This window comes from Podarcis muralis, chromosome 15 (assembly GCF_964188315.1).
Source record: "Podarcis muralis chromosome 15, rPodMur119.hap1.1, whole genome shotgun sequence".
NCBI classification, from domain to species: domain Eukaryota; kingdom Metazoa; phylum Chordata; class Lepidosauria; order Squamata; family Lacertidae; genus Podarcis; species Podarcis muralis.
In genome coordinates this window covers 10,260,175-10,286,548 of record NC_135669.1, presented here as the reverse complement: position 1 = coordinate 10,286,548, position 26,374 = coordinate 10,260,175, and the positions used below count along the sequence as shown (strand labels likewise).

At 47.5% G+C, this 26,374-nt stretch overlaps 1 protein-coding gene across 2 annotated transcripts in view; it reads right to left on the bottom strand.

Annotated features, from left to right (window-relative positions):
- Nucleotides 1-26,374, bottom strand: part of ADGRA2 (adhesion G protein-coupled receptor A2) — a 123,166-nt gene that overhangs the window by 3,339 nt on the left and 93,453 nt on the right. For both annotated transcript variants that reach the window (XM_028708517.2, XM_077919701.1), the window contains 10 exons: nt 11,671-11,866; nt 11,156-11,305; nt 8,681-8,842; nt 7,255-7,464; nt 5,302-5,506; nt 4,228-4,436; nt 3,032-3,159; nt 2,586-2,709; nt 1,412-1,557; nt 940-1,029 (listed from right to left, as the gene is read on the bottom strand). In XM_028708517.2, coding sequence (XP_028564350.2) covers nt 940-1,029; nt 1,412-1,557; nt 2,586-2,709; nt 3,032-3,159; nt 4,228-4,436; nt 5,302-5,506; nt 7,255-7,464; nt 8,681-8,842; nt 11,156-11,305; nt 11,671-11,866 — 1,620 coding nt within the window. The remainder of the gene's footprint in view (nt 1-939; nt 1,030-1,411; nt 1,558-2,585; nt 2,710-3,031; nt 3,160-4,227; nt 4,437-5,301; nt 5,507-7,254; nt 7,465-8,680; nt 8,843-11,155; nt 11,306-11,670; nt 11,867-26,374) is intronic.

Sequence of the window (26,374 nt, the reverse complement as noted above, 5' to 3'; positions counted from 1 at the left end):
CCCACGGCTAGTGGAGACCTTGCCAGCACCCAGAAGCTTGGGGCGCGCTGAGCTCCGCACGCCCCAAGCTTCGGGATTAGCGCAGCGCTCCGCTAGCCGTGGGAGAGCCATGCGGCTCTCCCACAGCTAGCAGAGACCTTGCCAGCACCCAGAAGCTTGGGGCACCCTGAACTCCGCACGCCCCAAGCTTCAGGATTAGCGCAGCGCACCTGGGGGGGAAATAAAAAAAAATCTCCTTTATTTCCCCCCCAAAAAACTAGGTGCGTCCTATGGGCTGGTGCATCCTATGGGGCGAAAAATACGGTATGTTTCACAGGGTGCAAAAGAAGGGCTTTGCACCTTGCCTGGCAGAGAAACCGTGCACCTTGCGCCCCTCTCCTGTGGCTAATAATTACTGCATTGCTTGGTTGTTATGTACTTCCCAAACAGGAGTTAACCATAGGAGTGTTACAAAGATTTGGTGCCTGGGCTTGGCATAGCTGCCTGTCAAGTCCCATGCTCTAGTAGGGTGACCCTATGCTAATCCCTGAAGCCTCTTGCCTTCTCCAAGCACGAAACCGCGAGAGGAGAAGGAAGAGTAACCACTGTAGGCCTTTTTCTCTGTGGGAGGTGTGATTTGAGTCCAGAAGGAAGTGAATAATCTCTGCCGATAGAGGCACACTAAGAGCATCTAGCCCAGCAGCAGCTAATATGCCGGCCTCCAGATTTTTTTGGGGGGGAACTACAACTCCCATCTTTCCTGATCATTGGCTATACTAGTTGGATCTGATGAGAGTTGGGAGTCCTGCAATAGGTGGAAGGAGCAACATTGGCTAGTCCTGATCTATCCCAGGAATTGGCACTTGTGAGATGCCACCGGTTTTCCAAAGTCCTGCCCATAAATGGGGTCCCAACACATGAAGCCTAGCTGTATAAAAAGGAGCATTTTTGATTACTTACTAGGAGTCATGATCCCCGTAGTTATGGATATTGACTGCTGCTGTAATCCCACAGATGATGAGGGGGATCCCACCAGCTATCAGGTAGAATCTGAAACACAAAGAAAGTCACCACTGTTGATCTCCTGGATGTGCGAATTATACCTGCAAACCTTCCACGGGCTGGAGACAGAGAGACTAAGTCCCCCTCTCTTGGTTCAAAAAGGAGCAATCCACTCCCCAAAGGAATACCCCTTGTAAGAATCGTTGCTGGATCAGGCCAATGGCCAAGTCCAGCATCCTGTTCTCACATAGGCCAGCCAGATGCCTGAGCACAACAGCACTCTCCCCTTTGGTGGTTTCCAGTAACTGGTATTCAGAAGCATTACTGCCATCATGACTAGTTTCCTCTTGAACCCAGTTTTGTAAACTTGGAGCAGGGGCGTCTCCTGCAGCCTACAGCTCCCTCCCTACGAGACCTTCTCCCTCGGTACCGTAGCATTGGGCGGGGGGCTGGCTGGGGGGCTTCCCCTTCCTGCTGCTGTGGTGCCTTCCACGTGGCCTCCTTGTAGATCACTCTCACCATCACCGCCATCCACAGAAGAGTCGACAAGGCAGAGTAGTGCAGAATGATGCCAACCTGTAGAGAGTAAAGGCAGAGGACACAGTCATCTCCTGTGGGTCAGTTGCACTCAAGGGCTGGGAGACACTTGCCAGATCTGGGATGGAATGCCCCATGACAACGGCGCTTCCAAGAACGCTGTCGGCAATGATGCCATCTCCGTGTTATTTATTCCATTTAATAATGTGATGCCATGCCCACGGGGCATTCTTACAGAGGCAAAAGCAGCCTGCTGCTGTTTCCTTTGGGTGCAACACCAGTGTGCCACTGGAAAGACAACTGCTTGCCCACAGGATGAGGTCCTCCTTGCCATACTCAGCAGTGACTACATTATTACATGAGCACTGTTCCACATCATTTTATATTTTCACTTACATACATTCATTCGAAATAAGATGGGTTTATGAAGCAATTCTATATCCTCCCACCACGCTGACGAAGAATTCAATGAGACAGTAGTCTATATCCAGAATCACTGTTTAGTGTCGGACATTATATTTGCTGAATACACAAAGCTTCACAGCTTGTCTTTCATCGTACAAAGTCTGGTACCTCGCTTCATTTAAAGATTTTCAGACTAAAGATTTCATTTTGTGAATGTTAGAATGATGTTGGAATGAAGTTAAGTGGTTTTAGCAGCAATGTTATAAAGGAGTATGTAAAAATGGATTGTTAACAGGTGAGAATCTAAAGTTATAATATATTAAGATATTGGATTAAGATAAAAACAAAGAGGGTAAGGATTTGCTGAAATAACTGACTGAATCAGAATACAAAAAAGGGAGGTGTGAGGAGGTCAGGGAAACAAGCAAATGAAAGATAAGACATGAAAAGATTGATTTGTTTTTAATTGTTTTTATTTTTTCTCTTTTCTTTTTTTCCCTTTTTCTTATTTTTGTAACCTTTTTTGAAACGTTAATAAATATCATTTAAAAAATAAAAGATTTCATTTTGGACTTGTTATGGTTTGAAGGAATTCTATAAAAGATTGTTTATTGCGTATGTACAGGGTTGTCGTGTTGCCTAGACATTGCTGACATACTCACCGCTTGGCAGATGACCACGTAGTTGGTAAGAGTGACGCCCCCCGCGAAAACGGCCGACGTCATGGCAATGTGAAAGCAGAGGTTGAGCAGCATGTGCCAGCACTTCCGGGAGATGTGAATGGTGCTGCGGGGAAAACAGGCACAAAAGGAAGGTGGGTGGAGGAGCCGAGGAAGGACCACAGGCGGGCGGTGGCTGGTGCCCATTGTGGCAGGTAGGGCGGAAGGCAAGGTACACCAACAGCAGGTAGATTCGCGGCCAAGGACAGCGAATTCTGGATCGATCCCCATCCTCCCCCCTGCTGAGTCCTACAAAGTTGACACTGAGACAAAGGAGGAGGTGGGACAAGCTGGCAGGCAGTGACACCCGCTGGCCTTGTTGCAAGTAAGAAGCCAAGGACACAGGGGCAGGATGAGGCCAGGCGAGGGAGATGGGGCAGGATACTCACCTGTGGTTGATGATGTACGTGATGATGGTGGCGAAGAGGCACAGGAGGAGGAGGGCAGTGCAGCTGTAAATGACAGGGTGCAGCACCTCAGCTGGGCTCGGGGACTCACGTGGAAAGTTGCTCAGTTCCTGTGTTTGAGAATAATAATAATAATTTATTTCTTATACCCTGCCCATCTGACTGAGTTATCCCAGCCACTCTGGACTGCTTCCAACAAAACACAAAGCGGGGAGGGAAGCCTCAACTATGAAACACTTCCCAAAACAGGACTGCCTTCAGATGTCTTCTAAAAGTTGTGTAGTTCTTTATCTCCTTGGCACCTGATGGGAGGGTGTTCTGCAGGGAGGGCACCACTGCTGAGAAGGCCCTCTGCCTGGTTTCCTGCAACCTCACTTCTCGCAGTGAGGGAACCGCCAGAAGGCCCTCAGAGTTGGACCTCAGCGTCCAGGCTGAACGATGGGGGTGGAGACACTCCTTCAGGTATGCTGGGGTGAGACTGTTTAGGGCTTTAAAGGTCAGCACCAACACTTTGAATAAGGTCCAACAGAGTGCAGTGGTTAGAAATTAAGGCAGCTTAATTTAAATTAAAGCACGGAGGGGGATCTCAGTGTTCCAGCTCCTGTGGAGAGATCACTACCTGCATGGCAGCCTTAGCTGAATATGTTGGGAAACTGTGTACGTGCAGCTACTCACACAGAGTCAATTAAGGTTTGGCAGACAGCCAGAAGGCAATCTGAAGGAGTAAGTCTGCCTGGTGATAACAGAGACATGGAGACAGCTTCCTGATTGGTCAAGCTCTCTCAAGGGAGTAATGGCCTACTAACTGGAATGTGTTAGTTCAGTATTTCAGAGTTCAGTAGTTCTGTGTCAGTGTAGGAGTTGTGAGTGGTGTATGAGAGAGCTAGCTAAAGATCCATGTTCTGTTCCTGTATATAGTCCACTGTATATAAGAAACACCTAACTACAAGTTCCTGGTTCCTGCTTCGTCTATCCTGTCTGCAGCCAAATCACCAATTGCTTCCGTGGATTCTGCATTTACTCTGCTAGGTCTGGCTAAGGTCCTGCAACTAGTCAGAAAGTTGCGAAACACCAAATAGGTTTTGCCAATAGAATATAGCTGGGCAAAGCAACCCAAACCTCCCTTGGGCTGGGCGGGTGCTGGATTAGGTGGGCCAGCCCACCCCCCAATGCCTCACCATCAGCACAGCGACGTTGCCAAGGTGACGGCAGCTGACGGTGGTGACGTTGGGCTCCAGGCCAATCAGCTGGCAGCCTTCAGCTCTCCAGCCCCCGTACCCAGCCAGCACATCAAAGTCCCAGGAAGCGGCCATGCGGTCGGTGCCCTCGCCCAAATGCCGCAGCGAGATGACGACGGGCTCACTGAAGTTGCTCGCTCCACAGCCATCTGGGGAAGACCAAACGAGGAATGGGCAAAGAGGCTGCAAGCTGCCTTCAGGCTGAGCGGAACAGATGTTGTCTTGCACAGCAGAGAACGATAGAGTACTATCCCTCCCCTAATGCCTAATAATAATAATAATAATAATAATAATAATAATAATAATACATATTCATTATTTCCTGAGCAGTTGCCTGCTTCATTTGGTTATTCCATTCCTCATTCTTAAAGGAAAGACAAACAGTATGAATGCTGGCTTTCAGACACGGGTTCTTAAGCAATGCCCTTTGAGGCAGGAGTAACCAGCGTGGAGAGTGGGTGGCACTGTGGTCTAAACCACTGAGCCTCTTGGGCTTGCTGATCGGAAGGTCAGCGGTTCAAATCCCCATGATGGAATGAGCTCCCGTTGCTCTGTCCCAGCTCCTGCCAACCTAGCAATTCGAAAGCACACCAGCGCAAGTAGATAAATAGGTACCACTGTGGTGGGAAGGTAAATGGTGTTTCCGTGCGCTCTGGTTTCTATCAAGGTGTTCTGTTGCACCAGAAGCAGCTTAGTCATGCTAGTCGCATGACCCAGAAAGCTGCCTGTGGACAAACGCCGACTCCCTTGGCCTGAAAGTGAGATGATCGCTACAACCCCATAGTCGCCTTTGACTGGACTTAAACTGTCCAGGGGTCCTTTACCTTTTACCTTCCAGATGATTTGGACTACAACTCCCATCATCCCCAGCCAATGTGGCCTGTGTTTAGGGAAGATGAGCTCCCCACCCCCCAAAAACCCATCTGAAGGACCCCACGTTGGCTAGCCAAACCAAAAGAGGCAGGCCATACAGCCTGTTCCATACAGCCACTGCCCGGGCACTGAGATCCTTACGTGTTCCTGCATAGATCACCGGAGTGGCCACACTGCGCCTTTTGCCATCATCTGCCAGGTGTGAAGAGTTTCCAGTGCTGCAGAAGAGCTTGCCGTTGCGGAATGCCAGGAACTGGAGCTTGTACTTGTGAGCTGAGGGGTAAGGAGGAGCCGACGGGCAGAAGAGACCAGGAGGCAACTGAATGGAGGCCAGAGCAATGCTGTTCTGATGGGACAGGGAACAAAGGGGTCACCCAGCAAAACAACAACAACCCAGTCCCAGCCTGGGGACACACGCAGGAAACTTGACTTCTACCAGTTCAGTTTCTTGTCCATGTTGCCAGGTACAGCTGGAGCAGCCCACCCCCACCCCTTCATTCATTCATAAATCCATTCCTTCCTTTCTTTGCATTAAGTTACAATGGGTTGCATCCAATGCCAGTCCCACACAGACTAATTAAAGATAATGGGCATGTCTAACTTGGGATGCAGACGGTGCTGTGGTCTAACCACAGAGCTTAGGGCTTGCCGATCAGAAGGTCGACGGTTCGAATCCCTGTGACGGGGTGAGCTCCCGTTGCTCGGTCCCTGCTCCTGTCAACCTAGCAGTTCAAAAGCACGTCAAGTGCAAGTAGATAAATAGGTACCACTCCGGTGGGAAGGTAAATGGCATTTCCATGCGCTGCTCTGGTGCGCCAGAAGCGGCTTAGTCATGCTGGCCACATGACCCGGAAGCTGTCTGCGGAGAAACGCCGGCTCCCTTGGCCTATAGAGCGAGATGAGTGCGTGACCCCAGAGTCGTCTGCGACTGGACCTAACGGTCAGGGATCCCTTTACCTTTACCTTGGGCCCATTAATTTCAAAGGGTCTGTTCTGTGTAAAGCTAAGATGGCTACAGACCATTTATTTGTCTGATTATTTAAAAACAAACTGCATGAGAATTTGTTTTTAAATATGTGTTTCTCAACAGATTTCCTCTCAGACTTTTCTAAACACATTTCACCCTAACATACAGGTTGGTACTTTCCTTAAGCCCCAAAACTGTGTTGCAAAAGTTGGAGAAGTGCGACATCTGAAAGACAGCTACATTCTGGTCCGTACATAGCATGGCGGGGGGAGGTTTGAGAAATAACCCAGCTCAGTGGCAGAGCTTCTGCTTTGCCTACAGGAGGTTCCAGGTTCCATCTCTGACATCTCTAGGGAGGGCTGAGAGGGACCCCGCTCTGAAATCCTAGCAAACTGTTTCTGGTCAGTGTAGACAATACTGGTCTCCATACGCCAACCGTCTGACCCCGTATAAGGAAGCTTCCTATGTTCCCAAATCCTTTCCCCCCAGTGTTATGGTGCTGACCCAAATGCCTCCTTCTCAACTCAGTGGTTGCTTTTAGCCCAAAGCACATTGTGAGACCTGATCTTATATCTCCCACTTCAGGTCTGGTTTGAGTAGCAGACTCTGAATTCAGTTCATCTGCACTTGCCCTGCCCATGCGAGGGCTGCCTGAATTTCTGCTCTGCTTAGGTAAAGGGTAAAGGGATCCCTGACCATTAGGTCCAGTCGTGGCTGACTCTGGGGTTGCAGCGCTCATCTCGCTTTACTGGCCGAGGGAGCCGGCGTACAGCTTCCGGGTCATGTGGCCAGCATGACAAAGCCACTTCTGGCGAACCAGAGCAGCGCACGGAAACGCCGTTTACCTTCCCGCCGGAGTGGTACCTATTTATCTACTTGCACTTTGATGTGCTTTCGAACTGCTAGGTTGGCAGGAGCAGGGACTGAGCAACGGGAGCTCACCCCGTTGCGGGGATTCGAACTGCCAACCTTCTGATCGGCAAGCCCAAGAGGCTCAGTGGTTTAGACCACAGCACCACCCGTGTTCCTTATCTGCTCTGCTTACTCCATCCTATAATGGTTTGCCAAGATCCTTTCCTCTCCTTTATCCACCCAACCTGCCCCAACCCTGCCCTTCCCCACCTCACCTTGATGTGAAAGCTGGCCAGGGAGATGTTTGGCCGCCCCGTGGCACACCGGAACTTCAGCTGCTGGTCTGCCAGGGACTCGGCATATCGCTCCTGCCGGTGCGGCCGACTGCTGAGCACCACCTCGCGCTTCTGAAAGGCTGTGCAGCTCAGGCCCACATAGCTGTCTGGCTTGATCAGGTAGGCCTCGAAAGCGATGTTCCTCGTGTTCTGCCAAAGCAAAGGTACCCGACTTGTGAGACCCGGGATGCGTCCCAGGTAGCGATGGGCAAAGCTGTCCTTTCCTCTTTCCCTTTTTTCCTTGTCTTAAGCTTAGCTCTTCCCATCCATTTGCAATTTATTTATATATTTACTTTTAAAAGCCCTCCTGAAAGTTCATCGCATTTTAGTGCGCATTTTTCCTAATATACGGGATGTTTGTATGCAATTTTGCCTAAGACCCACATATTTGCACAGTGATTTCCCCCAATATAACGCATTTTCTGTGCGTTATTTTCACTAATATACACATTTCTACGCATGCTTTCCCCCAGTATGTGCAATTTTTGGGGGGTAGGCATTACAGTGGTACCTCAGGTTACATACGTTTCAGGTTACAGACTCCGCTAACCCAGAAATAGTGTTTCAGGTTCAGAACTTTGCTTCAGGATGAGAACAGAAATCGTGCAGCGGCAGCGGGAGGCCCCATTAGCTAAAGTGGTACCTCAGGTTAAGAACAGTTTCAGGTTAAGAACTGACCTCCGGAACGAATTAAGTACTTAACCTGAGGTACCACTGTACTTGGTTGGACAGCTGCATTGCAAAAGTGCAAATTTTGAAGGAAGGCAGTGTTTCAGTTTTCATATTGTTTCAGGAAGTGTGAATAAGGTAAATTCTCATTTAAATCATATTTCTCCCCCATTTTTTACTCCCAGGTAAAGAGTATCATTGTTAGGCATGGTGTCACAGATCCACACTCTTGTGTCCGTCCGTCCCCCCTGTTAACTTGCAACTATCCCTTTTGTCTCAATATGAATATTTCTTACTACCCGCACCTTAATATTATTCCTCCGATTGATTCGTTCCAAGTTCAACAAGTCCCTTAATAAATTGCCTTGCAGTGACCTCCTCCGTCCCTCATTCCCTTCCTCTCTCCTGGCCCCAAGTGTAGCTGGTGGTACCAGTCGCCATTTCAAGTTCCCACAATGCTACCATGGCTGCTCCAGGGCACTGTGGGAAATTCAAAATGGCAGGCAGCTCCCAGATAAGCCCATGGACAGGTTGCTGGGTGGGTAACTGAGCTGACTGTCAGCACTGGTGAGCCCTGTCAAAGGGCTTGGTCCCCAGCAGCTGCCCAAGAATACTGGGTGTGTCCGTGCCGTCCGTGTTCCTTAGTTCCAAACAGCCTGCAACCCTCCCCATCTGAACATCTCTCGGTGTGACCTACCACGGCTATGTACTGAGAGCTGGTGCTGAGAGTGTAGGCGGCAATCTTCTCTAGTGAGCGGACGATGCTGGTGCAAGCCTTGTCCTCAATCTGAGCCATCCACAGAACGTGGTCGTCCACTAGCATCATGTTGCTGGCCATCTCCACAATGACGTCCGTGAGCTGCGGGAAGGCAGACAAGGGTGAGATCTTCCCAAAAACCCCAGGGCTGCAGCAAAAGAGATGATTTAAATCAGGGACGGAGAACCTGTGGCCATTCAGATGTTGATGGATTTCAGCTCCCAGCATTCTTGTGCCATGCTGCCTGGGGCTGGTGCGGCTAGGAGTCCATCAGAGTCTGAAGGCAGTGATAGAAACTGGAGTAGAAAATCTAGGAGCCAAATGGCTTCTAGGACCTGGGTTGTGGGTGCCAAAACAGAATGTCTAGTGGCCACTGGCGGGGTGGGGGACGGGGAGATCAGCAACACTTTTTATTTATTATTTTGATAAGCATGAATTAATATGCAATTCACATAAGCAACACATCGTTAATATCACATTTTTAGCAGAAATTGTTCATACATGTTTAATTTGGTGTTTACAATAAAAATACAGTGGTACCTCAGGTTACATACGCTTCAGGTTACATACGATTCAGGTTATAGACTCCGCTAACCCAGAAATAGTATCTCGGGTTAAGAACTTTGCTTCAGGATGAGAACAGAAATCGTGCAGCGGCAGCGGGAGGCCCCATTAGCTAAAGTGGTACCTCAGGTTAAGAACAGTTTCAGGTTAAGAACTGACCTCCGGAACGAATTAAGTTCTTAACCTGAGGTACCACTGTATTGGTACCATACTTCAGCTCTCAAAACACTCTACTCTTTATTGTTAAACTCCTTAACATATTGTCTATCCTTAAGATATTGATGAGGCTTCAAAACACATACATTTCAGTAATCCTTGAGTGTCAGCCAGGCAGAAAAAAAATTGGCACCCAGACTTTTTGAGGTGCTTGCTAATGGAGAATCTTTAGGCGCAAAATGCGCCTGGCACCCTGCTAATTTCGAAGCCTGTCTAGAGGACTGCAGCTTCCCCACCCTGCTTTAAATGCAAAGAGCGCTCTGGACAATGCACAGAACATGGCAGCGACACCACACCCACCCAGCATTAGAACCCTGCTCAATCTTGGTCCAGACTCCTGTTCTTAAAGAGGCCAGATGGCTTTAAGAAGCCTGCAAGCGAGGCCTGAGCACAACCTGGCATCCCCAACAACTTGTGCTGAGAGGCATCGGGGCCTTGTCCACTATTGCTTCTAATCCACCACTACGGAAAGAGGAATGTAAATGGAAAAAATCGATGGTAATTGCAGCCAGATAGGTTATAGCGAGTAACTGGAAAAATCCAGAAGAGCTAGGGGTGAACCAATGGGGGGGAAAAACTGAATAATATTATAATTTTAGAATATCTAACTGTGAAGATACATAGAATGAAAGGGCTTAAGATCAGTGAGAAAGATACTGAATTATTTGGGTAGGTTTGAACAATTTGGGGCAATTAAAATGTTAAAAGTTAAATAAACCTTGTGGATGAAGGAGCGTTAACATATATAAAAATGTACATATGGTTGATTTGAATATGTTATTATTGAATATTATTGAATATGTATATTATTGAATATGTATATTATTGAATATTGTATACCCAATGTATCAGCCGCTTGGGGGGTTTCACTGTTTGTGTTTTGGTGGTTGGTAAAAAATAAAATATAATATATATAAAAAAACCACTATGGGCCTGTGGCCCCGAGAATAATAATAATAATAATAATAATAATAATAATAATAATAATAATAATAATTTATTTATTGTACCCCACTCATCTGACTGGGTTTTCCCAGCCACTCTGGGTTGCTTCCAACCAGGTATAAAGAAACACACCAAAATATCAAAGCTTCCCAAAACAGGGCTGCCTTCAAATGTCTTCTGAAAGTCATATGATTATTTATCTCCTTGCCATCTGACAGGAGGACGTTCCACAGGGAGGGGGCCACTACCGAGAAGGCCTTCTGCCTGGTTCCCTGTAACTTCGCTTCTCACAGTGAGGGAACCACTGTGAGAGGACCTCAGTGTCCGGGCAAGGTGATGGGTGCGGAGACGCTCCTTCGGGTATACTGGGCTGAGGTCGTTTAAGGCTTTGAAGGTCTGCATCAACACTTTGAATTGTGCTCAGAAACGTACTGGGAACCAGCGTAGGCTGGTTTTATATGGTCCCAACGGCCGCTCCCAGTCACCAGTCTAGCTGCCGCATTCTGGATTAATTGTTGTTTCCACGTCACCTTCAAAGGTAGCCCCATGTGGAAGGTTTCTCTCCAGGGAATCCTCCGTGTTTTGAGGCACAGAGGAAAAGACAGGAATCGCAGGCAAGCAGCTTGCTCCCTGCATTGCATTTGGGGAAAGCAAAGAACCTAGGAATGCGGTTACACATGACTCAGTTACCTGCTTAATCTGATCCACGTAACCAGTGAACTTCTCAATCATCTGGGAAACGTAGATGACATCCATCATGTCCGAGAAATTTGCCGCCTCGGCTGTGTAGACACGCAGCTGGTGTGCCAGGGTCAGGGCGTTGGAGGCGTTGATGGGCATCTGGGAGCACAGAAAAGGGGTTGGGGCCCATGTCAACATAGTGCTTGATGCATAAAATAAGAGAGGTAGCCCAGGTGTTATGCTCAGTGGCAGAGCACCTGCTCTGCAGGAAGGTCCCAGGTTCTACCCCTAGTGCTCCACCTGGGACTGGGAATACCCCCTGCCTGAAACCCGGGAGAGCTGCTGCCAGTCAGAGCAGGGTATATAAGACAATATTGTAGGGCCTCCACTTCTCTGGGCCAGGCTAACTACTCCTAACATTGAAGGCATGGCCAGCTGGGAGCTGGCATAGCCATGCCAACTGTGCAGCTGCAAGGGAGGGCAGGCCCCTGGCAATGACAGGGGCACCCCGAGGAGCAACCCACCAGCACAAAGGTGTAGAGGACACGGGTGATATCGTTGGTGTACAAGCAGTGGGAATAGTCCCCTTCCTCCCAGCGGCCAGTGCGGCCACAGCGCCTCCACGCTTGCTTCTCCAAGCCGGGCCCCCCGTTCCCAGAAGCGAAGGGGTACTGCAGACATGACTGGTAGGCGGTGATGCCAGCCAAGGTGCGTGGCCACCTGCAGGAGGGGGGGAGAGAGGCATGTCATGAATTCTACTCAATATGATCCAGAGCAGAACTCCAACGTATCGTTAGCAGAGTAAAAAACTTAAACACATTGCAGAATTCCCAAAAAATAGACCAGAGGCAATTGCATTTCATCCAGCAGAGCTTAGTGCTACTGAAGGCAAATGAGCATAATGGCCACAAACCCAATACATTCAGGATTGGCCCTGTCTATAAGAAATCCAGTTGCAGCAGACTTAACTTAAACTTATGGTAACTTATACAGTCACACCTTGGGTCGAAGTAGCTTCAGGTTAAGCATTTTTGGGTTGCGCTCCACGGCGACCCAGAAGTAACAAAGTGTGTTACTTCAGGGTTTTGCCGCTCGCGCATGCGCAGATGCTCAAAATGATGTCATGCACATGCACGAAGGCGGCGAATCGCGACCTGCGCACGTGCAGACGCGGGTTGCATTCGCTTCAGGATGCGAACGGGGCACTGTAATAAGTCTAAATCTTAACACTAAGCATCCTATCTACAGAACACCACACCAGAAGGAAAAGAGATAGAAAGAGAAAGTGAAACCCAGGCTCGTGTGACGCGGCAGCTAAAAAAGCCAATGCAATTCTGGGCTGCATCAATAGGAGTATAGCATCTAGATCAAGGGAAGTAATAGTGCCACTGTATTCTGCTCTGGTCAGACCTCACCTGGAGTACTGTGTCCAGTTCTGGGCACCACAGTTCAAGAAGGACACTGACAAACTGGAACGTGTCCAGAGGAGGGCAACCAAAATGGTCAAAGGCCTGGAAACGATGCCTTATGAGGAACGGCTAAGGGAGCTGGGCATGTTTAGCCTGGAGAAGAGGAGGTTAAGGGGTGATATGATAGCCATGTTCAAATATATAAAAGGATGTCATGTAGAGGAGGGAGAAAGGTTGTTTTCTGCTGCTCCAGAGAAGCGGACACGGAGCAATGGCTCCAAACTACAATAAAGAAGATTCCACCTAAACATTAGGAAGAACTTCCTGACAGTAAGAGCTGTTCGACAGTGGAATTTGCTGCCAAGGAGTGTGGTGGAGTCTCCTTCTTTGGAGGTCTTTAACCAGAGGCTTGACAACCATGTGTCAGGAGTGCTCTGATGGTGTTTCCTGCTTGGCAGGGGGTTGGACTCGATGGCCCTTGTGGTCTATTCCAACTCTATGATTCTATGATTCTGTTCTATGATTCTCCTTCTGGCCTTACTAATATAGTCAGCATGACCTTGACAGAAAGAGATAACAGAACCAGTTTAAGCCAGCTGTACTCAGCTTCTCTGAAGGAATAACCTTCTGCTTGTTTCTTTCACGCAGATAAGCTTCCAGAACCCTCTTGAACTGATTAGAATAGGATAGACCTCTACACATCAGACTTTCTGTACCAAGAAATGCAAACTGACAAAGTGGCCATTTGGAGGGAGTGCTTCTGTAATGGGAGGCCCATCGGGCGACTTGTTTGGAGGGGAGGCAGGAGGAGATTGCGCAGGAGGAGTTGAAGGGAGCATGAGACGACAGCAGGGATGGGGAAGGGTGTGACTTGACGGTTGGGAGACCAGGAGGGTGGAGGGCAGAGGGGATTAGCGGGGTACCGATGGGTTCAGGAAAGCCCTTTCCAACCTGATGTTCTCCAGGCGTCACTAGGCTGCAACTCATGTTACCCCTGACCATTGGCAATGCCGGCCGGGGCCGATGTGAGTGGACAGAAAGAACATCTGGAGGGCACCAGAGGCAGAACCCTGCTGGATTTGACCAAAGGCCCAACTAGTCCTTTTCACTGGCCAACCAGATGCCTATGAGAAGTACAGTCCTCTGATGGCTGCACCATTCTGTTTGGATGCTCCCCTGAATTTTAAAATAATAATTCAACATATGGGGTGGGTGGGGATAAGAGAGCGAGCTACAGATCCTTCTCCCCCTCCACATTACCTTTCCATGTGTAAGATGGTTGGTGGCTGTTGGCTCTTTATGGGAGATGTGCTCAACTGTACGGTTCCCCCGTCCACAGTCTGAGGACCTTTCCACACAGCCAGGTAGTTGTGGATTCTGTGCTGCTCATACAGGAATGCTTTTGCCCACAGCTCCGTGAGGTCTTCTTCATCAATATGCCACCCCATATTAGCCGCTACCCTTCTGAACCATATTTACCATTTCCACTGGCTTTTTTCTGTACCGGATTTTCCATGTGAAACAGCAAATCCAGATTAAATGGGGAAATTAATATGGGATGCCCTATTCGTTGAGAAAGTCAACCTGTGGGTGCTACACAAAACACACAAGCACAAGCAGCAAGGGAGGTGCAGTGGCAACACAAGGAAGGGTCTCCTCAGTGGTGGCTCCCTGGTGGGGAATGATCTCCCTAGGGAGGCACGGCAGGTGCCATCACTATCTGCTCTTAGGGGCCAGGCAAAAAACAATTATTTTGCCCAGGCTTTTGACCTTTCACTCTTTTCTTTCTTTCTTTCTTTCTTTCTTTCTTTCTTTCTTTCTTTCTTTCTTTCAGGGGGTGCCTTGAGTTGGATCTCCTCTTTTATAAATATTACCACGGAGTGTTTAAGGTTGTTTCTACTCTTGCATTTATACTTGGTTTTGAGGAGGTCTCCAAGATGGCGATGAGGTAAGACGCATTTGCCGGAGCTCATCTTGAATCCTCCTTAAATTTGTGTTGTGGCTCCCAGCCTTTCAAGTCCTTGCTGAAGATTGTACCAGGGTGTTGGAGTCCATGCTAGGAGTTCACATTGCTGATAACTGTGAAGCCTGCATCGTAAATCAGCTTTAATGAGCAGATAATTGTATTCTCCGGCAGCCTCGGAAGCAGCCTTCGACTCACTGGTCTCCCGCCAGCTCACATTCAGCTGTATTGCTATTTCTATTACTTTTCATTACCTTTTAACCACTGCTATTTTTAACGATCCATTTTAAACGACTCATTTTAAACGACTCATAACGATGGGTCAAGGCAAACGCCTAAGAGACTGTGACGAGGCTTTGCCCTCCCCAAGAGCCAAACAAACAAAAACCGACCCCCCCGTGTCTGGCAAATGGAGTGACCCCACAGAACACTGCTATAGGGTGAAAACCCAGAACCGTTTCTACCCTCTAATGTCCCCAGATACAACGTCAACACCAGAGGAATTATTTTCACCTCAGATTAAAACTACAAATGGAGGAGGAAGGAGTGTCCCACTGAAGGTGGTACAGGTCACCGGAACCGAGGACTGCGCAAGACAAGAACAACATGAACATCTCCATCTTGTGGTCAGAACCCTAAATTGCATATTCAAGAAGTTTGATGTGCTATCCTCCCAGCTATGTAACCTCGAACAGAAAATTGATAACCTCTGGTTAAAGCCTAAGCCATCTGTAGATACGGGGGAATTGAAGTTCCGGAGAACCTTACCCTCAACCAAAAAAGGAAGTGTGATTCCTAAATATAGACCAAATCCTGCACTGAAACATCAAGCATTATCCCTGCAACCTAAGAAAATCTGCCTAAACATTGGGGCAGGGTCAGCAAAGTGGCTCACTCTGGATGGGGTCAAAAAGCATCTAAGCAATCTCCTAAACATAGAAACCACACAATGTGATCTCATTGCAGTATTACCTTTGAACCAGCACTTCAGGCCACAGAAAGTGATGCTTGCGTTTTACTCTCCAAGGATCCCTTCAGCTATCATCAGGCAGAAATCACTCTTGGCTAGGTACGATATCACCCCAACAAGAGTTTTTATGGATAGTAAGATCCACCCCCTTCTACTCGCCGGTCACGGCAAGGAGCGGACTCTGTCGGAGGGGTCGGGAGTACCCCGGGACATCGAGCCTCCTCTCCCGGAGGACATCCATCCGCACCGAAACCGGACTTACTCTACGCCCCCACGAGCTCTAAAGAAACTCACTGGTGCAAGTAATCTTCTGACCCCGCCGGAGGAAAGAGAGCTTTTAGCCACCTTTGGCGACCTCCCACCGAGGGAACAACAAGAAATAATTGATAGACTAGAAGTACTTAATCATCAGCTCATACATGTCCAGAAGAACGGAAAAGTCCTGCTCACTTCTCTGGATAATCCTGCCAGCTCTTCGGAGCCGTGTTTTAAAGAAGCAGGAAGTCTTCCTTACCTTAGTCCAGTTCCTAAACCCATGCCTCCCCCACTTGAGGGCAAAGCCCACAGATGCTTGGCAGACCCTGGTTTTGTCTCACAAGTAGGCCCCTCATCTCTACTCCTGATGAACTTTGACTCGCCCTCCAAGAGTTCCCCGCTGAAGAGTGTAGCCCAGAGTTCCGTCCACCAAAACAATTCCTTACCAACTAATCCATCAATGCCGGAACTGGAGTCCTCATATTCCCCTGAGCGGCATAGACCCGACATACAAACGGTACCAGTACCCCAAGCATCACCAATATCTTCGCTAGCATCAGGCCAGGGGAGTGTTCCACCTACATCAAAAAATGGCCCGGATTTGATTGAAGACCCGACCGGACATATAAATCAAATGGTCTCATCGGCGATCTTTAGACCTCGCGGTGGGGCAGTCTCAGCAAATCCTGTGGAGTTTCCCACTGAAGTGTCCGCCCTTGGGTCAGCCAGCAGGAGACCCGTCCTGTTACACCAGTCAGAACACCTCACTACCAACTTCAAGACAAGGTACCCTCAGCAGGTGCCAGCCGTGCAAAGTAAAATAACTGACTTTTTTGTGGGGTCTGCCCTGCCCCCTAAGGACACACATCTCTCCCTGAAATGACAGCGAATTGGACACAACAGGAACTCCCCCCTATCAGTCCTCAGCTGGAACATTGCGGGCTGGAGGGGGAAAAAACTTGATCCAGAATTCTTGGAGTATATTAACCTGTTTCATATCATCTTGTTCCAAGAATCGTGGGAAGTAGAGAAAATTGTCCTAAATGGCTTTGAGCTTCTAGAACTCCCTGCCTGCCCCTCCCTGAAAGGAGGCCGCCCTAAAGGGGGCCTAATAATAGGCATCTCCCTCAACCTTCATTCTAAACTTACCCTAGTGCAGGCCTTGCCTCCTTACGCCCTTACCGGGCTCATTGCGGGGGAAAAGATCTCACTTCTAGTTACAAATGTCTACTTGCCACCTGGGGGTTCTTCCCCCGAACTGGGCTCTAAATGGGGCTCGCTAGAAGAGCATCTGCTCTCATGCTACGTTAAGTTTCCTAACACCCCGGCCATAATAGGTGGCGATTTTAATGCCCGCACAGCAGCAAACTGGGACTCGCTGACCAAAGCCAAATGGTGGGTTACCCCAAACCTTGATAATTACGACCTGGAACATATCATGAGGAGAACTTCTAAAGACCACAGAGCAAATGAGGCTGGAGTACTCCTCTATCAAATGGCCATCCGTTTAAATCTGGTCCCTTTAAATGGCACATGCCCCCCTGATATTCCAGGAGATTTCACTCACCTGAGCGTTAAATCAAACAGCGTCCTCGATTACCTGTTGGTCTCCAGGGATCTACTTAAGTGCATTTCCACCTTTAAGATCGAGAATGTACAATCTAGTGATCATCTTCCCCTTGTAGCCAAGCTCTCCCTGAACTGGCAGTCGGAGGCTCATAGACATGCGACCCAGATGGTAACCAACGAATCTCTCCAAGTAAGAGGAATCAAATGGTCGGAGACCCAGACTCAAAGGTACCAGGAATTCTTTCAAAAAGTAATCCTCGGGCCCCATCCCAACATAGGCTCTGCCTCAGACGAGCATAGCATAGTGCTGAAATGCTTCCACCATCATACGACTGATCTTACGTCCTTCTTCAGGCTACCACCCAAAACATTAAATCGAAATGAATATACTTACGGTGCCCCCTGGTATAATTCTCAGTGTAAACAAGCAAGACAGCGCCTCCGTGCTATATATAATGTATATAAGACCTCTGATGCAGTTACTCTGCCAGCTAGTTATGCACAAGCCAAGCTAGTTTACAAACGCACGCAGAAAATTGCCAAACGTGAGTGGCAACACAATCGATGGCAGGCTTTGATTACTGCTTCAAAATCACACAGATCCAGGGAATTCTGGTCTTTGATCAACAGAAGGGTGAGGAAATACCCAAGGGCAGTCATCCCTGCACCGACATGGGAACTGTTCCTGAAGAAATGCTTCTCACAGGCAGATGCTCCCTCCGACCACCTGACGCATCTGTTTACCCACCTACCTATTTGGCCCTCCACTGATCCTGACGAAATAGCCAAGCTAATAGCTCAGCTGAAACCGGGTAAAGCCCCAGGGCCCGATCTGATCCCTGCTGAAGCCATTAAACTACACCCAAAATGGTGGGCTGGCATCTTGGCCAAAACCTTCGATGCAATCAACGCTTCTGGCCTCATCCCCAAAATATGGAAGGAGGCCATTATAGTACCAATTCATAAAAAAGGTTCTCCAATGGAGCCGGAAAACTACCGTAACATCAGCCTCCTTTCGATCATAGGGAAAATTTATGCCAGCTTTATGCTGACTAAACTACTGCGATGGGTAGATGAGACTAATCAGATTGGCCACGAACAAGCAGGGTTCAGAATTAAACGCTCTACAACCGATCATGCGATAGTTCTTTACCATCTGGCACGAAAGTACTCCTCTCCCCCCCGGGGCTACCTCTGTGCTGCCTTCTTAGACCTAAAGGCAGCCTTTGACAGCGTTCCTAGAAATATTCTATGGGAGAAACTTGCGAAACAGGGCATTGATAGAAGACTCCTATGGCTTATAAGTCAGCTCCACGAAGGTAACCTTGCTAGAGTGAGACTTACTCCTGCGGGCGACCTCACTAATTCGATACCAATAAACAAGGGAGTGCGCCAAGGATGTATATTGGCTCCCTGTCTATTCAACCTATTCATCAGCGACATGCGAGCATCCCTAGTTAACTCATCTCCAAGTACACACGCGCCTAGACTTGCGGACTACCGCTGCCCTCTCCTTTTATATGCGGATGACGCGGTAATTCTATCTTATACACGTGTTGGACTAACCAGAGCTTTGAAGATCTTTGCCACGTATTGTCAACTCAACCAATTAACCATCAACCATGCTAAATCCAAGATCCTGATTTTCTCCAGAAGCCGGAGATTATACGAATGGAAGCTTGGCGGAGCAAAAATTGAGCAAGTCCTAAAATTTCAATACCTAGGAGTTATTTTTCAACACAATTTGGGGTGGAAAGCCCAAATTCAACACCTACTTAACAAGGCCAAAACTCTGTCATATGCGCTCCTCCGATTCTTTTTTTCGGATGGAGCTTTGCATGTTCCCTCGGCCCTAAAGGTGTTCAAGGCAAAAGTGGTTGCCGTGCTGGCCTATGCTGCCCCGCTTTGGGCCGTGATGACAGACCTTGCTCCTCTTGAGACACTGCAAAATCAATTCCTGCGTCGGCTCCTAATGCTCCCCCTGTGCGTAAGTAACGCAGCCATGCGACTAGAACTGAAGATCGCATCCTTAGAAACTTGCCTGTGGAAGCAAGTCTTCAATTATTGGTTATCATTGTGGCATAGATTACCAAACCACTACCTTGTCCAATGCTTATGGCGAGATGAATTCTCTAGCCTTTGGACTAGTAGAATTCATGCCAAACTCCTGAGTTATGGAATCTCTCCTTCAGATTCCCTAAAACTAGACCAAATTACTGCTCAAAGACTGATCCGCCAAAGACTGGATGACATCGATCTACAGCGAAACTATATGCTGGGGGGTGGTGTTTGTTCGCCCCAGAACATTGGTATCACTTTAACTTACTGCGTTCCATCATACCTCTCCTCCCTTTCGACTGTTGCCCATAGACTGGCCTTCACCAAAGCGAGGTTCAACGTTTTTCCCTCCAACGTCCTGAGACATAGATTCTCAAAGGGCCAAGCTTCCGCCACGTGCGAATGCGATAAGGAGACGCCGGAGTCGCTCCAGCACATCATGTTCACTTGCCCCCTATTCAATGTGCCACGGGCAAATTTGTTGGGATCAATCATACAGAAACTAGAGGGTACCCCACCAAAATTCCACCTTGCCCAAATCTTGCAGGATAAGGATACTCATACGACCCTGAAAGTGGCAAGGTTCCTGGTCGCTGTCCTTACCCAAAAGCGACGCCAAGGAGCACTACAAGCTAACTAAGGCGTAGTATGCCATTCTATTTTATAGTATTTTAGTGTTATTGTGGTGTTTTAGCGGCTGTTTTTTTTTTTTTTTCTTTTTTCTTCCCACGTACACAAGCTGTTATTTATGTGTTGTTTTTACTTGTATGGGCCTATGGCCGTAATAAATATTATTGTTATTGTTGTTACTTGGTTTTGATGTTTGTTTCTGTAAGACATCTTCTGTTTACCTTTGTGAAAAAGTGACTTATTATCATTATTATTATTATTACCACCACCACCACCAATTCCACAAGAAAGTTCTGTGCAATTGCCCTGAATCTCCCACATATATCTCCCCCTTGCCCTTTAAGGGAGGGCTATAGCTATGCGGGTGGCGCTGTGGGTTAAAGCCTCAGCGCCTAGGACTTGCCGATCAAAAGGTCGGCGGTTTGAATCCCCACTGCGGGGTGCACTCCTGTCGTCGCTCGGTCCCAGCGCCTGCCAACCTAGCAGTTCGAAAGCACCCCCGGGTGCAAGTAGATAAATAGGGACCGCTTACTAGCGGGAAGGTAAACGCCGTTCCGTGTGCTGTGCTGGCTCGCCAGATGCAGCTTGTCACGCTGGCCACGTGACCCGGAAGTGTCTTCGGACAGTGCTGGCCCCCGGCCTATAGAGTGAGATGGGCGCACAACCCTAGAATCTGTCAAGATTGGCCCGTATGGGCAGGGGTACCTTTACCTTTACTATAGCTATGCTATATGCAGAAGGTCCCAGATGAAGTCTCTGGCATCTCCAGGTTTAGCTGCGAGAAACCCCTGGAGAGCTACTGCCAGTCAGTGTAGCCAATACTGAGCCAGTTGGACCAATGGTCTGACTCTAACTTGATATAAGGCAGTTTCCTATGGCAGGGATTCTTTTTCCTGCCTCTCCTCGTCCGCATTTGGAATAAAAATACCGGTCAGGCTGCTCCCTGATAAATATCACACAGAGTAAACGAAGGGAAGAATGGGGGCATTGCAAGTCAGTGAGCATCAAGGAAGGAGACCCCTGCTGCCTGCAACTGAATGAGAGGGTGGGGTTGGGAGAACAGGGAAAGGGATAAGCGATTGTGTCTCTAAATAGGATGAGGCCCCACAATTGGGGGGGGGTGACTTTCATGCTGTGCCACAGGGTTTGAAACAGAGAAGAAAAAATGTCTGATGCCAAATGTTTTATGGAGTAATTTATTTGCCTCCCTGGAACTCTCTGCTTGGTCCAGCTGCTTCAACATCTGGCTTGCAAGACTCTTCCTATGCCTTCTCCCTCCCATGCCGGCGGGAACAGCTGGATGAAGGCATACGGCTGTCACATGGCTCCCTCCACACACACCAGATGCAGACATGATACAGCACACCCCTTGGGCTGCCTCTGCAAAGACAAACCCAGTCCCTCCTTTGGTTCTCGCAGCCTATTGCCCCAGAACAAAACTGGCTTATGCGGTTGAAAGCAAGCTCAACCCAGGAGAACCCTAGGCTGTGTACACACCAAAACCTTGAAAGTGTGTGACTTCTCCTGAAGAACCATGAGAACTGTAGTTCCAGCACCCTTAGCAAACTACTGTTCCCAGGATTTTTTTTAGGGGGAACGAGTGTGCTTGATGTGTGCTTTAAATGTAAGGTGCGGGCTGCAAAAATGTTTATGCCCTCCTCCACCATCACCGTGGTCTCTGTCTCCTCCCGTTAGCTCCATTCGATTAGGAAATACCAGAGGCAGGAGCAGGAATGGAAAGAGGCAGTGGCTTGTATCTCATCCTCTGTTTGTTGCAATCAGCTCTGTTTGCCTTCCGCTACAGTTCGGCTTCCGCTAAAACTTCTTCACCTCACTATCTGCAATGGCTAAAAGTGATGTAATTGATTTCAATGAACGTCAAAAGAAGAGAAACGTGGAAAAAAATGCAGTAAATAACACAATTATTTACGTTAATGTTTCCAGAAAAACACTCCAATGGCGAATACTGCTCATAATGGCTTGCGTGTTACTGGCCCAGAAATGGAAACAGGAACAAGTACCAACATTGGAGGAATGGAGAATGAAGCTGGTGGACTATGCAGAACTTGATAAACTGACAGGGAAGATCAGATATCTACGAGATCAAAAGTTCATCGAGGACCGGGGAAAGCTACTTGAGTATTGGGAATGTATAAGTGATAATGAAATAACGTTAGTGGCATTTAAAGAAGCTCTGTAAAAACCTAAGAAATATTGTAAGAAAGAAAAACAGGTGTGGAAGGGTATGTTAAAAGGCAATAGTAAATTTAGGAAATGTGTAATTAAAAAGTTTAATTCGGATGATTGTCAGAGAGGCTGAAGGAAGTCCAAAAACGAGAAAATTTGTTAAAGTTGTAATGTGGTGCGATATGTATTTTTCTTTATGAAAATTAATAAAAAATAGTATTTAAAAAAAACATAATGGCTTGCGTGATTTACATTTCTGACGCCCGAAGAACGTGCAGATTGAGGGAATTTCTGCTCCCTGCTGGACTTCTCCAATATTTCTGGGCAGGGGATGCAATCTCAGGTCATCTCATCTGCTTTGGTCCTTTAAGCTCTTTTTTTTGGTCCCAGGCAAGAGAGGACCAAACAATGAGGACATCTAAACCATTTCTCATCCATTCTGGGATTTAATCAGTCTCTTTCCAAGTTTCCCCATGGGATGGGAATCCTTCTGCTCTCCCCCACCCCTTCCAAATGCCTGCAGCGCTGCAAAGCTCTTCTGTGCTTTCCTAGGGTGTTGCATTTGTGTCACACACTGGAAGGATCAGGGATTTTGGGTGCTGCTCTTCCTTGCCTCTAGCCCCAGGCCATATCCTGCTCATGCAGAGTGCGGAGGCGGAAGGGGCCGGGATGGGGGGGGGCGGAGGGAGAGAAGACAGGCCCGCTGTTAATTTAAGCCACATTGACTGTGCAGTAATTTATATTCCATCAAGACCCTGCCAAGGTTACAGCGGGCTCCATAAGCCTTTTTTCTCTTGCCAGAGAAATTCCAACACCTCTGCTTCTGGAGCCTGTCTGCGCTGCCAGAGCCGGGCCTCTCTCGGACAGCCTCCCTCGCAACGGACCCTTAATCATTCCCAGATCCCGGTTGCCAGAGAGATCCTCAAGCCCATCCCCTCCCTCCCCTCCCCTCTGTGCAAGAGGGGCTCTGGGAGAGCAGGGATCAGGCATCCGAGGGCTGCCTGCCCCCTAGCCGAACCCTCCTGCTCAAAGGGAGCTGGAGACATTGGACCCTACGGGGCCAAGAGGCAGCAGCGATGGCAAAGAGCAAATGAATTCTACCATCCCAACAGACAGCACATCTGTGGAAGCCCACCTGGCAAGCACTGGAAAGAGTAGGGGAAAGCAGAGCAGCTGCCTTGAATGCAGACCATCCCAGATACAACCCCCACCATCCCAAGGCAGGAATGGGAGAGCTTCCTACCAGAAACCCTTGAGAGCTTCTGCCAGTCTGTGTAGACAACACTGAGATAAATAGGCGAACGGCCTGACTCCTATAAGGCAGCTTCTTGCGCTTCTGTGGAAGGGATTCCCGGCTCTTTTCTGATGTGGTTGGCACAGCAAGAAATAAACAAAGCAATGACCTCCACCCCTTTCCCCAGCAAGTCCAATGCATCAAGCAAGAAACAAAGACTTTTTAAAGTTACCCTATTACAGTATTATTTTTTTGTTACGCTGGCTTTCCTTGCAACTCCACCAGGAAGACAGGAGAGGGCGGACGAGAGAAAGCCCAACAATATTAATTTAAGCAGTTCCTGCTTGCAGCCTTCTTAAGGAAATCATCCCTGAGTGCTCACTGGAAGGACAGATCCTGAAGCTGAGGCTACAATACTTTGGCCACCTCAAGAGAAGAGAAGACTCCCTGGAAAGGACCCTGATGTTGGGAAAGATAGAGGGCACAAGGAGAAGGGGACGATGGAGGACGAGATGGTTGGGCAGTGTTCTCGAAGCTACAAACATGAGTCTGACCAAACTGCGGGAGGCAGTGGAAGACAGGAGTGCCTGGCGTGCTCTGGTCCAGGGGGTCACAAAGAGTCGGACACGACTAAACGACTAAACAACAACAAGAACAACAGCTTGCAGCCTAGGAAATCACCCTGACATAATACCCCTTGCACATTACAGAAGGGCGAGGTTCTAGCTTCTAGGTAATGGCAATACTGATAGGAACCAGACTGGTATTTCATTTTTTTTTTTAATAGTTTTTATTGTATTTTTTCAAACATAGACAGAAGAAAAAAGAAAGAAGAGAAAAAAAAAAAAGACAAAAAGAAGATAAAAAGAATCATAACCCTTCAACAACTTATTTCAACTTTCTATCGAACTTCCCCACATCTCCCGCACAATGCATTCTTAACAATAAATTTATCAGCAAGTTATAACCTTGTTTCATGTGTTTCTTTTATACTTTCAATTGAAGTTTAAGTTTAAATCCCTTATTGCCCATTTACTCTAAAAACAAAACATATTATCATTTTTAACATTTAAACTTTGATTCTTTCAGTAATGTTATCCAATTTCATAAATGTTACACACTCATTGCTGGGGCTAGCATTTCAAATTATGCGTCATTTTATAATTCATATAACTTATAAAATTTTTGCAGATAGTTCTTAAGTTTTTTCCAGTCCTCCTCCATTGCTTCTTCTCCCAGGTCTCGGATTCTGGCAGTCATTTCGGCCAACTCCATGTAGTCAATCAGTTGCGTTTGCCACTCTTCCAGTGTGGGCAAATCTTGAGTCTTCCAATATTTGGCGATCAAAATTCTTGCTGCCGTGGTGGCATACATAAAAAACGTTCTGTCCTTCTTTAACACCCCTTGGCCGACAATACCCAAGAGGAAGGCCTCCGGTTTTTTAGGAAAGGTGTACTTAAACACCTTTTTTAACTCGTTGTAGATCATTTCCCAGAAGGCCTTCACTCTTGGGCAAGTCCACCAAAGGTGAAAGAATGTTCCTTCAGCCTCCTTGCACTTCCAACATTTGTTATCAGACAAATGGTATATCTTAGCAAGCTTGACTGGGGTCATGTACCACCTGTATATCATTTTCATGATATTTTCTTTCAAGGCATTACATGCCGTAAATTTCATACCGGTGGTCCATAACCTTTCCCAGTCTTCAAACATGATATTGTAACCAATGTCTTGAGCCCACTTTATCATGGCTGATTTAACTGTCTCATCCTGTGTATTCCATTTAAGCAGCAAGTTATACATTCTCGATAATACCTTGGTCTTTGGTTCTAACAGCTCTGTCTCAAGTTTCGATTTTTCCACCTGGAATCCTGTTTTTTTGTCTAACTTAACAACCTCGTTAATTTGGGCATAGTGAAACCAATCTTGCACCTTATCTTTTAAGTTTTCAAAGCTCCGCAACCTCCAATTGTCACCAATTTTTTCTATTAGTTCCCAATATTTCGGCCAACCGGCCTCCATATTGGGTTTTTTCCACGCCTTGGCCTCCACTGGTGATAACCACCTCGGAGTCTTACTTTCAAGTAAGTCTTTGTATTTCATCCAGACCATAGAGATTGCTTTCCTGACAATATGGTTTTTGAACATTCCATGTGTTTTTGCCTTGCCGTACCACAGATACGCATGCCATCCTGACGAATTGTTAAAACCTTCCAGGTCTAGGACATCTGTATTCTCTAATAAGATCCAATCTTTCAACCAGCAGAAGGCTGCCGCCTCGTAGTATAACCTTAAGTCCGGCAGGGCAAACCCCCCTCTTTCTTTTGCATCAGTTAGTATTTTAAACTTTATTCGGGGCTTTTTGCCCTGCCAGACAAACTTTGATATATCCCTCTGCCACTTTCCAAAACATTCCACTCTGTCCACGACCTGCAAGGTTTGAAATAAGAACAACATTTTTGGCAAAACATTCATCTTAACAGCAGCAATTCGGCCCAGCAAGGAAAGCTTCAGTCTCGACCAAGTTTCCAAATCTTTCTTAACTTCTGACCAGCATTTCTCATAATTGTCCTTAAACAAATTCAAATTTTTAGGCGTCAAGTTTACCCCCAGGTATTTCACTTTCTTAACCACAGTTAACTCTGTTTCCTTCTGAAACCCCTCTATTTCTAAAGGCGTCAAGTTTTTCCCCAAAACTTTAGTTTTTTGTTTGTTCAACTTAAATCCTGCCACCCGACCAAACTCTTGTATCAATTCCAGAACTCTTTTTGTACTAGATTCTGGCTCCTGTAGTGTTATTACTAAGTCATCTGCGAATGCTTTCAATTTATATTGTTTCACTCCAACCGTAATCCCCTGTATTTGCCGGTCCCTCCTAATCATGTTCAGCAAAACCTCCAGGACTGATATAAATAATAATGGGGATAGGGGGCACCCCTGGCGTGTTCCTTTT